Below are 16,631 nucleotides of genomic sequence, written 5' to 3'. Positions count from 1 at the left end.
CCGCCACAACGTCCTCGTCAAGGGCATGAAGAAGCGCGTGCTGCCCCTCAAAAGCGCAAAGATCCGGCAGAAGGTGGACAGGAGCGTGGAGGGGGCTCAGAGGGCTGCGGCCATCGCCCGGCAGAAGTCGGAGATTGCAGCGTCCAGGTGGGTGCTTGGAGCTCCAATGCACAGGTGCCTGTGCTGCTGGTGGTGGTGGTCCCTATCCCATGTGTTCAGGACCTTTCTGTCCTCTTTCTTGTCCACTCTCCTGTCCTCCTGCAGCCCTGGTCTGGGGGAAGCTGCTGGACAGCAGGAACTATCACCAGCCTCGGCTCTCAGCGGGATGGGGAGGATGGATGGGGAGTGTCCTGGTGCTGTGCCAGGCTGCTGGAGCCGCTGGACATTGATGGGGCAGCATGAGAAATAGTGGGGGTTGACAGGGGTAAATCCAACAGGCTCATGAGCAGCAAGCAAGACGTGTCCTGGACAAACTGGGACTGTAGCAGAACACAGCTCAGGCCTGGAGCTGCTGGTGTGGCTCTGTGGGAGTTTGTGGGATGCGTTAGAGTTGTTGTTTAATTTTAGCAGCTCAGTGTAATTGCTTCACCATCCCTCCTGGGATGGACGAGGGAGGAAATAAGAGTGGCTCCAGGGTCTGCCTGGGAAGGGCAAGGGAAATTCTCCTTCTCCTGCTCACATTGCTGCCTGTGTCAGACCTGTGCTGGCAGCACCCTTCCCTGCCAGTCTCAGAGCTGTCCTGGCAGAGACCAGAGATCGCCAGGCAGGGCTGGAACCTTCACTCCTTTCCTCTTTCATGGGGAAATGTGGTTGTAACAGACCTCGAGGTTTCACCTGGCCTCTCCATCAAAACCCCACACAGGCTTTGCTCAGCTGCTGGGCAGTGCCTGCACTCCATGGCTGTCCTGCCTCACTCCTTTTAGTTGCTGTTTATCTATCAGTTACTTCATTATCAGTCAGAGAGGGGATTGATAGCGGTGAGGAGGGCACCTGTTCCCAAATCCTATCCCTGCCCTCTAAGAAACCTCTCCCAGTGGCAGTTTCTGCTCCAAAATTTTGTGGGGAGCATGACTGAGGTTTTTGAGCAAAACCCAGTTGCCTCAGAGACTGGTGGAGTAAACGCAGCAGAGTTGCAAGTGAAGCTCTGTGCAGGTCCAACTAGGATAAAAATAACAGGCTGGGGCAGTGTGGGGCCCACTGGATCCTCCTGGCAGGGCAGACTCAGCCCAACACCATCTTTGCTGTGCCCAGGAAAAGCGTGTGGCCATGGTGTGAATAAGGAGTCTGGAGCTGCAAATGCTGCTCCCCAAGAGCTTGGCTGGTTTACACAAACTTCTTTTTATTATACACTATTTACACTTTGGATCAAAAGCGGCTCTGCCGTGTTTTTCATCAGGGGCTGGAATGCACCCGCTGCCCTGGCAGGGGACTGCATCCCTCCCCAGTGCAGCCAGGGAATAATTTCCTATTAAGGAAACCTTGGAGCTGGAGGAAATAGGACGTGAAAGCCAGTTTCCTCCGGGGAGTCCTCAGCTAGCAGACCCTGCTGTGGTACAGCTGCTGGGGCAGGAGAGGGATTGCCGTGCTCCCCAGCAGTGTGGGAGCACAGTCTGCTGCTGAGCTGGACCCAAGAGGAGAATTCAGGCTCCCTGTCCTGTAAACTACAACTCGGTGTTTCCATCAGTGTTTATTCCTGGTTATGTTGCTCTGGGCAGAGCCACTCTCTATCTGCAGCCTTTTGTAAACCTGACTTGTGCTCTCTTCCCTCCTCCCTTTGGCTCAGTTTTGGGGTTGAGAATAAATATAGATAATTCTGCCTCTAGAAGGTCCTTAGGTTAAACCCCACTGACTTTTGCTTTGGCCTTGAACCTTGCCTCAGTTTCCACACCCAGGGCAAAGTAATTGCTGACAGATTGCACAAATGAATTATAGTGTTTTATAGAAGGGCTGCTCTATCATTAGCATTGCTCTAGCTCATAACTGTGAGGTGGAGTTTTCTAGATGGAGCATTTACATTTCTCCTCGGGTGGCAGTGTGTACCTTACCCAAAAAATGCCTTTGAAGCTACACCGATACTTTTCTGGGAGAAGATGTGGCATATCTATATGTAAGATTATAACTAGGAACTAATCAGAAGGACACAGCAGCCAGGCTGTGCAGATTCCCTGTGCTGTTGTATATGGATGGTTTCCTTTGCTTATGACACTCAGGGGAGCCCCTCGCAGAGCTAAACTGCTGTAATGTCCAGCCTTCTCTTGTTCGGGGGTGAAATGTCAGGAGAAGAGCAGATTTCTCCCTTTTGCACCATAAAAGGCTCTCTAGAGTTAGAAATCCTGAGGAAAACAAGCCCAAGCACTGGGAGCTGCCTTGGCCAGTTGCACTGCAGGAATCCCAGGCACATGCTGAGCTCTGGGGGTGCACGGGCTGGTGGCAGTGCTGATGGGTGCCCTGCCTGTGGGCTGCTGTGCAGGAGAGCAGTGATGGACAGGCATGATGGTCAGTGCAGTCACCAAACCTTCCCTGTCTTGCACTCTGCTCCAAGAGTGTCCTGTCCCATGTGCCAGCTCGGTTTGGGCGCTCCAGCCAGCGCCATGGGCAGTGCCAGCTACTGCCTGCCCTGCTACCTATCCTGCTCCTGTGGCACTGCCTTTGCCTCCTCAGCATCCTCATGAATCCTCCTGGATCAGCAGTCCAGCTGATTTTTCCCATTGTGCAGGAGCCTGAGGACAGAGCTGGCATGGCCTCAATGATAGCTGAGGGAACAGTGGTTTTTTTCTATTCTGCTTTTCATTATAGTGAAAATCATTTGGCATAGTGTCATACTGCTCTGAACAGCCCATCCAGATCAGCCAGCTTCACCCCAGGCAAAGCCCTTTGGTGATGATCAGGTGTCAGGCAAAAACCCTGGGTATGTCTATCAGCAGTGCTGGGGATCAGCTAGTGGGATGGAGCTGATGGAAACCGAAGCATGAATCCTTGCTCAAACTGCTGTCACCTGGGAGAAAAGTCCTGTTGGAGTGCAGCCTCTGTGGCAGCCAGAAGACATGGCTATACCCCTGCCCAGAGTAACACAGAAGGATGTGGGGGTTAGAACACATGTGTCTGGTGTTCATTAGCTGTGCCCTGTACTGCTGATGCTCTGGGACTTGTCCAGCTGTGATCCCAAGGGATTCCTGTCAGAGTTGGAATGCAGCTGTTCCCATGGCACCAGGTGAAGGCACCTGCTGCATCCCTCTGGCCTCTCCCTTTCCCACCTTCTACCCTAACTGGGAGCTTCTTTGAAAAAATGTTGGGGTGGAAAGGAAAGGCAATGAGGGCCTGGGATCACAGCTGGGACATCATCTTTCCAGTGCTTGAGTAGACAAGCTGGCTGGGGGACATTGAGGAGGGGACAGCCACCACCAAACCATGAGTGAGCCAGTTAAAAGCTATCCCAAGGAGTGGAACAGCTGCCCTGGAGTTTTCTGGAGGAGGTTGGTGCTGAACAGGGTGCTCTGCACCCTGGGTGCTTGGGGAGCAGTGTGTGCTTGCCTGTCACATGGGAAAGATGGTCCCACTGAGTGCAGGGAGAAGGAGTGTGAAAATGGTCAGCTTTCATCTCTTCAGAACAGATTAAAATATAATAAAATAGGGCAAGAGGAAGGGCAGGACTGTCTGCAGGGGGAACCTTTGATTTTTTTGAAAACTGTGTGTGTAGTAGCTGGGCAGCTCATACAGAGGATTTCTGTTTCACTGGTGTTTTTGGGGGACAAAATGAGTGTAAATACTGCAAATCCTACCTCTGTCCCACTGCAACAGTGTCTGCCGTGGTCTGTCTCTGCACATGGTTGTGCTTCCCAGTGACTTGGACCAAAATCAATGGAGCGACTTGGCCATGTGTCCTGCATGGCACAGGTCTGGCCATGCTCTGAGATCCTGTGATGGGTGCATGTCCTGGCAGTAACACCTTAGATATATCTGCTGGATGTCACAGAATCAATAGGAAAGCAATAGAATAGAGGCAATAGTGGGTGCTGTGCTTCCCCTGTTTGTCTTTAGATATGGCCCTGGAGCCCCTGTGCAGCTGGGTGATTTATACCTGGAGAGTACAACTACAAACAAATATATTTGGGAATTTTTTTGTTTTAATGTAATATCTGGAGATATCTGTAAGAATTTCTAGACTGTGTTCTGAAGTGTGGGGCATCAATTCCGCAGTAAGTAGGGTTTGCTCATCACGGTGAGCCTGGGGCTGTGTGGAAGTGCCACAATGCTCCATTGAGCACTTGGTGTCAGAAATCACATTGGTGCAGTTTCCCTGGCAGTGACACATGGGCATCATTCATAGTGTGAGCTGTTTGGTTTTCAAGCCTAAGTTGGTTTTCGGTCTGTACCCATGACTTTGGGGCACATCTTAGCTCTCCCTTCAAACAACAAGAGTGCTTGACAGCTCCCATATCACTTTGCAAACCTCCCCTGCCCAGCTGCATTCCCGGCAGCGCTGCCGCTGTCTCCCTATGCTCAGCACTTCCAGGCTGTGTGGCCAGGCAGCAGTGGGCATCTCCTCGGGGAACACGGCTGTGTGGTGCAAATGACGTCCCAAAATCGCTGGAGTCAGCAGAGGCCTCTGACTAAATAAGGGCAGGCAGAGCAGAGCTTTATCAGCACAGCCCGAGCGTGACAGCTGAGCGCAGAGACCGTGGCTGCCCACGCTGCTCGGTGTGTCTCCCACTGAGAAGGTGCTTTATGTGACACAGCTCTGCCCTGGAGAGCTCCAGCCCTTGGCCCCACTGCTCTTGGGGTTTAAACTGCTGGTGGGGAAGGAGGGCAACCAAAGGGATGTCTTCCCAAGGCACCTCTTTGGTGAGGCATGGTGTGTGTCCAATGCACAGCTGGGCTGTGCTGGTGGCCACGGTGGCCTTGGCTGTCTCAGGGCTGACAGCACAGCTCAGCTTCCCTAAGGCCAGAGAGTTTGGAACTGGGATTTTCAGGTTTGTTGAATCACACTTGGGGTTTGCTCTGAAAGTTTTAGGGTTGTATTAAAATATGCATTGATTTCTGCTTTCCTCAGGCTTTTCACCAGAAGCACAGGCCTTAGATACAGGGAATTCAGCGCATTCTCAGACCTTTAGGTCTGAAGCTGGAGGGCAGGATGCTTATGGCCACCTAGGAAAGCAGCTAGCGATGGTGGTTAAAGGCAATCCCTGCCAGGAGAGCTCCTCTGCTCTCCCAGCCTTACGGTCTCTGCCCCAGGACTCCACGCTCCCGTGCAATGGATGGGTGTGTAACAAGGAGGCAGCAGCAGGCAACAGATGAGCAGAGCTTGTCCAGGCCCTGGGTGGGTTATTGGCTGTGATTTGCTTCCAAGCAGGAGTTGCCAGGAAAACACAACAGTTGGGAGCAGCATTTCTGCAGCTATATGAACAGACACCAAGGATGTTGCAGCCTGATCTCTCAGGGGGCTTAAAAGGTGCATGCAGGTGAAGTGGGGGACAGGACTACCCCTCTCTGCCCCATGAGGTGCAGGGGGAAGTTCATTCCTGACAAGGTGCAACTACACCTGGAGCCACTCGAGTGGCCTGAGCTGAGGACAGGCCCTCGATGGCTGGCTATTCTGGCTGTGCCAGGTGTTCTGGCTGCCTCACAGCCCCCGTAGTGGGAATCTGCATGTCAGTGCTTCCATGGGCAGGGCTCAGAGAGAGCCACTCTACACATGGGCAGGGAGAAACAAGGGCAACCACACAGCTCCCTCCACAGCTGGGTGCCAGGACACAGCAGTGAAGGGATGCTCTCTGGTCCTGCTGTCCCAACAAAGATGTTTCTCACAGAGCTCAGTGTGTTTATAAAGAGGATAATCTTGTTTCATCACTCTTGGTTAATAGGAACCCTGTTGCTGGCATCTATTTCTGCACCAGCTGACACCCAAAGCTGGGACTCTTCCACTTTCTGTGCGCCACATCAGTCTTCAGCTCTGTATAAGTATTGTTATTTTCAAACTGCTGCCTGGCCCTTGTCTCGCCCAAAAAGGCCCTTAGGCTCACCCCTCCTTGTAGCTCCCCCTCACTATCCTGGCTGCTGGAGCTGGGCCTGGAGCAGGCTGCAGGGTTTGGGTGAGCTTTTCTCTGTTCCTCATCCTGTGTGGCCAGGGGGACAGGGAGCCCCAGCTTTGGGGTCCAGCAGCAGGATCAGACACCTTGCCCCAGCTGCAGGACCCCCACAATGTGTCCCCACCATGTGTGTGGCTTTGCAGGCTGGAGGGTTTAGTGCCATCAAGTGAGTGATGGTATGATGCCTTCACCCCTTTCTTTATCCCTCTCCTGGAACAGCATCATCCCCAGCCCGGGCTGGCTGCGGCTCCAGCACTGACACATTTTTGGCCTGCTGTACTCCTTACACTGAGATGTGTTCTGACTCTGGAGGAGAGTGCACAGCTTTATCTGTTTTCCACCCGCCTCACACGAATTTCCTCAGGCACTTCATGCCCTATTAGGGTAAGAGAGAACGTGCACTTTCAGTAGCTCCGAGGAGAAAGCAACTGCTGAGCAGCAAACTGCTTTCTCCAGGGCTTCCCAGGTTACTGGGGTTGAAGCAAGCCAGGAGGGGCAGGGTCAGGATGGCAGGACATCACCCCCAGGGATGGGTATGACTCCGTTAGCAAGCCAGGCAGGGAAAGTGGAAGTAATGGGCTGTTCATTCCGACCTTGTGGGAAATCCTTATCTCAACAGCTTACAAATACAGAAAAGGGAAAATGAAATGTGACTTTAGTCTGCAAAAATGACTGTGGAAAATGATAGGTTCTTGTTCAATTGATCTGCTGCTGTGTGGAGCAGGAAGGCTCTGACTCCCATCCAAATGCTTAGAATCAGCCAGCAGGGAGCTGGGCTTTGAAATCATCAGCTTCAATTGGGCTTTGCTCAGGGGTTATCATCATTTCAGTGGAATGTGAAATAGGCTTATCTTGAAAAAGAAAAAATATTTAAGTAAAACATCCAATTTAAATAGAAAGCCTGTGATACAGAAACCCTCCTTCCTCCTGGAGGAAGGGCATTTTTGCAGCTTATCCTGGGGCTCAGCCAGAGCCTGTTGGCTTTCTGAGTCCAAGTTTCTTCATTTTGGTCCTGCAAAGCCTGATGAGCCTTCAGCGAGCACTGGGAGGTACCTGGTGTCCCATCTGGCTGTGTGGCCCAGCAGCTCTGGGTGCAGGAGCAGGGGAGCTGCAGGAGTGGCAGCCTGGGCCCTGTGCTGGCCACTCTCACAGCTCCTGGCTCCCTCTCTTCCTTCTCCTGGACCTCAGATCTGTGAATGTCAACTTGAGAGATTTAGAGGACTGGGAGGAAAAGGCTCTTTGACCAAATGTATTATTTTAAGAAATCTGCTTTTATTTGCAGGAAATAAATAAATCCTGCTTTTCTTTTTTGACTGGGAAAAAAAAGCTCACAAAACAGATACAGAAGTTCCTCACTCTTTTGGTTTGGATTGCTGAAATCTGAAAAACATTTGAGTTAGAAGTTGCTAAAACTTTTTTTTATATTTTTAGATAACAATTTTAGAGCAAAACCACAGACTTTCTGACCCATTTTAGTGCTGTTGGATCTGGCAATTGGGCAAAACACACTCAGCTTATGGATGCTGTCAGTTTGCCAGAGCTTGGGGCTGGACAGGAGCTCCTGGCTTGGGCTGGGTTCCCTCAAAACAAATATCTGCTGCATCCCTGGTATTTTCTTGGAAGCAGGAATTCCAAGGGCAGGGCAGGGAGCAGCCCCTGTCCGCTCCGTGCAGGTATAGACAGGGAGGCAGGGTCAAATGGGGGATGGAAAGTCTGGAAGATCCTCATTGCATATGTGCTGTAAAGATGTTTTGTTGTGCTCATCAGTGGGATAACTGAGCTGCTTTGATCTTGCAGTGGTCCCTAAGTAATTCAGGGTCCCCAGAGCATTAGCTGAGCCCCTTTGCTAATGGTGTGGTGGAAGGTGGAATAAATCAGTGGCATTTGGGCATAGTCCCAAGGCTGTGCTGCTCTGGGAGACTCACTCCTCCAGGTTCTGCTTGATCTGCACCCAGAGCAGCAAGGAGGGGAGTGGCCCTGGAAACCAGGGGGAGCAGCAAGGGATGCAGCTGCCAGCCGCAAATCCCCCTTTCCCCCAAAGATATCTCTGTGAATGCTCTCATGAGGTGCTCCCAGACAGCCTGTGCTGGTAGGATGGGCTCCAGCAGGGTGAGGAGCTGCATGTCCTGCCCATCTGAGGCCAATGCAGTGTCCCCAGGCCATGGTGGCAGCCCTTTGAGCCGGCAGGCTCTGGCTTGCTCTGCTCTATCTAGAGCTGGCTCCAGGCAGCTGCCGACTGGCATCCCAGGGCTGCAGGGGAAACAGACAGCAGCTGTGGCCTGTGCCAGCCCCACTGGCTCATCACAGCCCATGGGCTCCCGTGCAGGCTGGCACAGCCAAGCCCTGACGGCCGCTGGCCACCCAGTCCCGCTCGGCTCGCAGGGCGGTCAGGGTGGCAGAGATTAATGGAGCAAATCTCCCGTACGCAGGGCTGGGCTGCGTAGGTTGTCATCTTATTGAAGACAGCTGCAGATCTGTCTGCTCTAAGATTAATATCACTTTAACTGTTCCAAGGGGAAGTATCCTTCGGTGAAAGATGCAAGTGGCTCGGAGCTATTTAGAGCTAAGGATAACATTTCGGTATTTTAAAAATTCACCAAGTAATCATAAAGGCTAATGCTTGCTGGGCTCGTTAGGTGGCAGGGAGATCTGCCAGGCCTGTGCTCCTGAAGCACTGCACAGAAAAGGATGCTTTTCTCCTGGCTGAATGGCCTGGTCATGCTCTTTCTGTGGAAGGAAGGAGAAAAGGTCTGATTTATCCAGCCAAGTAGGCTGGGCATATACAAAGTGCCACCACTTCTGCCTAAGTGCTGGTACCAGGAGTGAAAAGCCTGACATCTTGTAAACTGCTCTGCAGAGTGAGGATGGCTTATCTTTTTGATTTCTGTTACAGTGGTATGGAGGTGTTTCCTTTAGGAGGCAGTTTGTCTTGATTTATACTTATTTCATAATTTAGATCACACCTTGCAGGTGCAGAGTCCATAATATAAACCAGCAAGGGCTCACACACCCCAGAGATGTCAGAGTCTATTTGAGTGCGCATATGCATGTGACTGATGGAGCAAAAAGAGCAAAAGGAAGGTGAATAGTACAGCTGGCTCTCAGGGAAGGATGCCTGGGGATAGGACACACAGATGGGTTTGACTCTGGGCAGGCAAGTGGCATGAGAGATGGACTGAAAAAGGATATTCAGTCCCATGGGATGGTTACAGGCAAAGGAGGGTAGCAGAAGTTTGCTGGTATCTGCATGCATGTGGAGGCAGAGGGAGAGACACAAAGGAGATGGATTGGGCCTGAGCATGAAGAAAGGGATGCACCAGCTATAGTGGTGACACAAGTCCAAAGACAGTGTGGAAAATGGAGAAGCCAGAAAGTTCTGTCCTGGTCAGGATATAGAGTCATAGAATGGCTTGGGTCAGAAGAAACCTTTAAAGGTGATCTAGTCCCACCCCCAGCACAGGTCTGTGTTGGTCAGGTCTGTGTCCTCTTGCCCTTCATGATGTGAATGCAGAAGGGACCGTGTTGCCATCAGCAAAAACACTTCTGCAGTTTCCCCTCTATCCTTTCTGAGTACAGCAAATGTTCCTGCCAAGACAAACCGTTATCTTAAGTTTCTTCAGAAGGACAAAAGGAATCCTGCTGGATGCTGGAGCAGGGGTTTGGCTGAGGGTGGAAAACCCAGCTTCCAGCAGAGGGGAGTTCAGCAGATGTCTCCCTTCCTAGAGCTGACTTATCAATTATGTTTGTTTAATGGTCTTTTTGACAGCTCATGATATCAAGAATGGCAAGAATCACAGAATGACAGAAGGGGTTGGGTTGGAGGGATGTTCAGTCGGTCCTTGCTCATGGTTTGCTGAATAAATGGGAGGAGAGAGACCCTGGAGAAGGAAGGGCAGGTTTGTCTTTCCCTTAATAAGCAAATGGGACTAGCTTGGGCAGAGAGCTGAGCTCTCCCCTTATTTCTAGACACAAGGTCATTGCTGCACCTGCACACACCCCAGTCCTGTCTGGTATTTGCAGTATTCTCTGCTAATTCCAATCTCATTTACAGTCTAATCCAATGTGGATGTGCAAAACCACATAAACTGCCCGAAGAGACAGGCGTGCTGGCTCGGCTTCAGGCCTCACCTGTTAGCACGGTGCTCAGCTGTGGCTCGTGTGTCCACAGGGGATTTTAGTAGCAGTTGGAGGAATGATTCAGGCAGTGTTTCTGGGAGGTAGCCAGGAAGGACAGGAGTGGTGCTCTGTCCTGCACTAGCACAAAAACTATTAGAGCATTAGAGCCATGCCAGAGGAGCAAATAAAACAGCAGATGCATTTAACCCTCCCTCTCCCACCCGTCCCACTGTGAAGTCCAGCAGTGGCTGTGACCCAGCTGGAGGCAGCAGAGCAGGGCTGGGGTGGGGGCTACAGACATTGCCCACATGCCTCCCCTCTGCTCAGCACAAGGCTGCTGCTCCTCCTCGTGAAGAATTCGCTGGAGCTATTTTTAACGATGCTGTCCTGGGAGATGGCTCAGGGTGAAACTGGGAAGTGCTCATTCCAACAGCACTGCCACACTTGGGACAGGGAGCACTGGTGTGGGGTTGTAAAGGCCCCTCTTTGTGTTCACTGCCCTTAGTTGGATGAGTTTAATGTTTGTGGCTCATTTTCCAGCACTGCCTTGAACAGGGGTTTTGAATTCTGCTGCTGGCTGCTCTAAAACCTGTGGGGCTGTGTTTCAGTTTGCTGCTGATCTCCTCCATCTCCAGACTTTCTCCTCTGCTGGTTTTTGGAGGGGCAGCTTTCTGCAGAATTGCTGGGAGTTGACAGCACAGGCAGCAGTAAATAAAAAAGTGTGGCCCTATTAAAGAGCTACCTGAAAAGCATCGAATTTATCTGCATATAATAAAAGACCAGCACTTTCCTTTTAGCAAGAGCTGATTCTGTTTTTTGAGAAGATCTTAACTTTGGAAGAAATTTTTTATTTTACCTCATGTCTGAGGTTTGAAAATCACCCTCCTGACACCCTCAAACCTCTCTGAGCTTTTTCTTTCCTTAACTCCTGCTCCTGGCAGATCTTGGGCTGTGGGCTGGGACAGGCTGTTGTGCCATGGGCTGCATGCATTGGGCTCCCTCAGGGTGGCTGGTGTTTGTCTCCTGCTTTGCTGCCAGGGCCAAGTTTTGCTCTGTGTTAAGATCTCAGGCACTGCCAACCACATGGATAAATAATAAATTCGGAAATACTCGAGGCCAGTTAGATGTTATTGTTATGGCTGAGCCCTTTCCTCCAGGCTGGGCTTTATCCCAGTGTTACTAAACCCTCAGCACAGGTTTTTGGAGGGCTGTGAGCAGCTGTGCCTTACCTTAGTGCCCCTGGGATGTGTGGCACAGCCAGGGAAGTTGTATTTAAGACACCATGCTAGGTGTCCAGAAGCAAATGTTGATCACCTGGCTGCTGCCATAATAAATGATCTCAGCAATGGAGGGACCCGGGCATAGTGTCAGCATCCCTGCTGGGGCCAGGCTGCTGGCTGGGAGAGCAGTGCTCTCCTGGGACGCTGACAGAGCCAACACATGGCCTGCTGGAGGTGCTGGATTTGAAGCTGCAGCTGTGTTGACCATAGTCCCCCCAAAACAAACACTTCTGGGCTACTTTGCAAGCAGGGGAACAGGAGCAGAGGTCAGATGTGTCCCACAGAGTGAGAGAGCTGGGCAAAGCAGCCACATAGCTCAGAGTCACAGGGCAGTGCAGGATCTCAAAGTTGTGCCACTCAGCTCCTTGTCACAGGTCCATGTGTGAAGTTTGGATTGCTGAATTCTGAAAACCATTTGAATTAGAGGTGCCCTGTAGCCTTCTTAGCCTCACACTCCTCTGTGCCCAGGGGAGTGTGAGGCCAGATAGAGCCCTGTTAGCCTTGGGGCTGCAGTGCCTTGCAGTGATGGCTCAGCTCCCCACTGCTCACAGCACCCTCACTGCAGCTTCTGCAGCCTTGGCATCTTCTTGGTCTTGCCATCCCTTTACCTGCAGGAATTGCAGTACTCAAGCCCCACACAGCAGACAGATATAATCCAGCAGTTTCTCTGGAGGAAAGGAAATCTCAATCAGGAGAAAAGCATTATTGGGAACTGCCCTGTAACTTCCAGCACCCCCCGGCTGTTCTCTTGCATTGTCCCCAGGTGCTGGGAGAGAGCTGAACATGCGAGAGCCATCTGTGCCTGCTTGGTGACATGTGGAATCCAGCTCTGTCCTTACAAGTGAGAGTAGACCCCACATCTAATCCCCTTCCAGGCTACTTTATTGGGAGCCACTTTGAGGAAAGCTCTTGCCAGGAGCTGCCTGCTGTCCCCCCAGCTGGGGCCAGCTGGCTGGTTGTTTGTCTGGGAATTGGTCAGGATAGCATCTGCCTGGCTCATCGAGCAACTAAAAGTGAGAATTTTATCTCTTGGTGGTTAATCTCACCCTCCAAGACCAGCAGGACAAGGCCAGGGGCTGCAGAAGAGCTGGATCCCTCTGCAAGCCTCTTCCCTGGGGCTGGCGCCGGGCAGACTGTGTGCCCCAGGCACAGCACACCCAGCCTGCTCTGATCCCCCAGGCATGGAAAGCACAGAAACATCCCCCTTGGCCCCTGCCAGATTATAGTGGAATTAATCATGCTGATTATATGCTACCAAAAAAGGAGGTGCTTTCTCTGTTTGGAGCTGGCTCAGACCTCCTGCTTGCGAGCAACGGCTTAAAAATGCTGTTTTCTGCCTCATCATGTCTTGTCTCTGGGTTTTTCAGGAGCTGTATTAATTTTGGATAAAAAGACCAAGAATGACAGCAATTCCAGGCAGCTCAGTCTGCAGAGAAAGCGGGGAGATAATGTGAGTGTGGGCAGGGAGGTGAATCATGGCTCCAGTGGAGTGGGATGTCATCCCAGGGAGAGATGGGCTGAGCCACAGCAGCTCCGCACCCACTTCCTTATCACAGGGCCCTGAACAGTGTTTTCGGCTCCCTGTCAAGTTACACTGTTGCCTGTATCAGTTGGGATTGATTCCCTACGTTTAGTTCTTTCCCTGCAGCTCCTCAAAATGGCATGTGTGTCTATCTTCTCCCCTCTGAGGGTCTCAGAACATCATTTCTGTCACCTTTTCATTGAACCTGCTGAGTATTCAGACTGTTCGTGTCTGCCTTCTGCATCTCAGTTTAAGGGGAAAGAATCCATCCTGACTTCATGACTAACAGGCCAAAAATTCCTGTGGAACATTTTCACTACAGTGATGACAACTGCATCTTTCCACTTTTTTTTGGTTCTAAAACATGACCAGATAACGACCTGAGTCTGAAAAGGCAGCCTAGGACCACATTAAAGGTCATAATTCAGAGTGAAATGATGTTTGAGGAATACCAACTGCTTATCTAACTGTCCATACAAAAATATGTGGGTTTGTATGTGAAGCAGGAGATATGGGGAGCCTCGGCAAACCTGACAGTGAGAGCACAGGGAGGGAAGGCAGCTCTTGGTAAGTCCTGGGTGGGATAAAGCAGCTGAATATACTGTGTTTCACCCACCCTTATTTTTAAGGTGCGACTTTGCTGTTTGAAGTCAGCTCCTTCCCAGGCTGAGAGCTGTAAAGCCAGCCCTGCTTTTAGCAAAAAGATCACAGGGTCCCGAGTGCAAGGCATGTGAGGAATATGACAGCCGGCCAGCAAAATAACTCCCATTGCCCTGTAGCCCTATGGAGCAAAGAGATGTGCTGGGAAGGAGTGGAGAGGACTCAGGGAGCCAAGCTGAGAGCGAGACAATAGCTCTGCCTTTACTAGCACTGGTGAGAGCAGTCCCCTAGCCTATAGTGAGTAAAGCAGCCCTTGCACAATGTGTGTTGTTTGCTGGAGAGCTATGGGAGAGACATTTGGGGCAAAACATGTTTGGTGTGCTGGGGAGGGGCATGATGCCTCTCGCAAAGTGCAGCAGCTCAGTGACAGCATGGCAGAGTCAGCCACCATGTATTGTCCCTTTATGCCCTCAAGATGCTTGCATGGTGCTTTGGGCATCGCTCTGAGCAGCACCGTAACAAGCCCATTCTGCAGCACCTGCTGCCTTGCAGCAACATGTGAACATAGGAACGTGCCCTGTTCCCTTGCACAGCCTTGTGCAACCTCTCTACCTTAGCCTTTGGTATCTGTGCCCCTTCCTTGTTGAAATTCTGGTCTTTTCTCCTTGAGTGTGGAGTTTTGAGTCACATGAGCAAATGCTGAGTGCTGTTATGCCAGACGGACTGATTTGGTTTTGGTGTCAGACAGGTCTCTCTGCTTGAGCTGGGGTAACCTTGGTTCAGAGGGTGCTCAGTGTTGTCCCCTCTTCCCCCCACAGGACAGCTCATGCCAAAGCCAAGGCTGAAGGGTCTGAGCAGGCAGCTCAGGCAGCCAACAACGAATCAGGCATAGCCAGAATGATGGCCAGGGAGCTCTCCCCAGACTTCTACCAGCCAGGTAAGACCAGAGGCATCTTTTAAGAGGGGTTTTGCAATTTTCCTGGGGAATCTGTTCAAATATTTCATCCACTTTATAACTCCACAAGTTGCCCTTCTGTCTGTCCTAAATCCTCTTTTGCTCAATTTCTGGTTTTCTGTCTGCCTTATACCACTGTGTCACTATAGCCTGGAGGAAAAAACCCCAGTCTCCCAACCTCTCCTCATGTTTTTCCACACACTGAATCCCTCAGAACACCAGGCAGGATGGGCAGCAAGCTCAGAGCTATTTGCATCACTCCTGTAGATATATCCCTTGTGGCTTTTTCTTGGAACAGCTTTGCACATTGACTCACAAGCCCATATCCTGTGGGGCCCCACAATGCACCAGGGTACAATCAAACTGCTAATTAGGGGCTGTAATATTCTATAAGAAAGTTGCTAATACAAAATACTATTTCCCTGATTCCCTATTTATTTGTTAGCATCGCTGCTGATTATTTGGCTGGGAAAACACTTTGGAGGTTCCTTCTGTGAGACCAAGCACTGAGGATTAGTAGATAGGAAGTGTAATATTAGAAGCAGCCTTGTGAATGCCATTACCTTTCGCTACACACTGAGTTAGCTAGAGATATGCTCTTCATGGAAATTTTCCTTTCCAAAGAGGGAAGGTAATAACAGAGCAGAAAATAAGATTTCAAGTTCTTACACTTTTGTCCTGTCTTTCTTATTATCTGACTTTGTTACCTGGAACATTACACTTTTGTCCTGTCTTTCTTATTAGATGACTTTGTTACCTGGAACGAGTCCTTCATAGCTGCTGAGGCAGGATCAGAAGGGACTGTCACAGCAACAAAACTGGGGGTGGAAGCCAAAGGTTGACTCCTGCTCAGCAAAACCTGACACCTGCCCCTGCTCTGATTTTGGTGTCTCTGCATCTCTTGTACTACACCCTGGCACAGGGCACACTGTGGGAAAGAGAAACAGCTCACAGCTGGTGCTTGGCCTGGGAGAGTCATACTGACAGATTTGCCTGAATTCCCTGTACTCTTGGGGAGACACTGTCCTGGAGGGCTGTCTGTTCCTCCCCATCACCCAGCGAGGCCCATTGGATCTGGCTTTGTGTGGGGAAACACCACAGCACCCAGGCATGGGCATGAGCCAGCGTGTGGCACTTCATTTAACAATGGCTAAACATCACTTGATCCTCACATAAGCCCCCCAGCTGCCACTCACAGCTCCACATTCACCCTTTGCACACTGGGGTATTTATAGCATGGAGGCAAAGGAAACTGGAATTCCTGATGGGAGGTTTTGAACATCTAGTTAGATTATTTTTGCCACCCATGGCAATTGAATGAGACAATTGAAACTGTCTCTGTAAAACGCCTGAGGCATCTTGAACTCTGCTCCTGGCTCCTCAGGTGCTAGATCCTCTTGCTGCTGTTCTGTTGCTTGTGTTCTGGCCTCTCTCAGTGGCCTTGTAAGCTGCTGGTGCATGTTGTTCTTCTAGGATTCTTTTAAATCTCTAAATTCCCTAAGTGCACAACAAGGGGAATGACTCTTCTTGCACAGCTGCACCATCCAGGAACAAACAATAGTTCACTCTTGGGTTTTGCTAGGACTGGGAGCTGCTGGTCACACAGCCAGGAGAGCCTGGCAATGTTTGGTAGCTGTATTTCTCCCTGCTATCCTGGCAGATAGACCTTGCTGTGTCTGGCACAGGCAATCCTGCTAGCAAGCCTCATATCTCTAGTAAGTATTGAGCCCTGGGTTTCAGATAGGGAATCATCCCTAATAGCTTAGAGGAGAGGGATGTAAGCCAAATCCCTTGCCAAAATGTTGTGTGCTGGGAGATGAAGGTGGGGAGGTGAATTCAGTGCCCTCCAGGCATCTGGAGGTTTTTTTGGTGTGAATTATTCAGGAGGAGAAGAAAGCAGCAGGAGAGCGCAAGGAGCCTGGAGCTGCAGGCAGCCTATTTTGGGGAGTCTGAACAACTGTTGAAATGGCTTCCAAATAACTCACTTAGAGCCAGAAATAAATGGCCCTGAATGGGTCACCTGCTGATTGACAGGGGTGTGCAGGCAGGGCAGAGCAGCTAAAATCAGTGCT

At 50.9% G+C, this 16,631-nt stretch overlaps 1 protein-coding gene across 1 annotated transcript in view; it reads left to right on the top strand.

Annotated features, from left to right (window-relative positions):
• JPH2 (junctophilin 2) overlaps positions 1-14,541 on the top strand; it is a gene marked incomplete at both ends in the record, with an annotated part of 22,831 nt that extends 8,290 nt beyond the window's left edge. The window contains 2 exons of the mRNA XM_009078049.1: positions 1-147; positions 14,423-14,541. The exon at positions 1-147 is cut by the window's left edge and continues 351 nt beyond it. Of these exons, the coding sequence (XP_009076297.1) occupies positions 1-147; positions 14,423-14,541 (266 nt within the window). The remainder of the gene's footprint in view (positions 148-14,422) is intronic.
• Between the last annotated feature and the right edge of the window lie 2,090 nt (positions 14,542-16,631).

Source organism: Acanthisitta chloris, unplaced genomic scaffold, assembly GCF_000695815.1.
Source record: "Acanthisitta chloris isolate BGI_N310 unplaced genomic scaffold, ASM69581v1 scaffold22717, whole genome shotgun sequence".
NCBI lineage: Eukaryota > Metazoa > Chordata > Aves > Passeriformes > Acanthisittidae > Acanthisitta > Acanthisitta chloris.
This window is presented reverse-complemented; position numbering and strand designations above follow the sequence as displayed.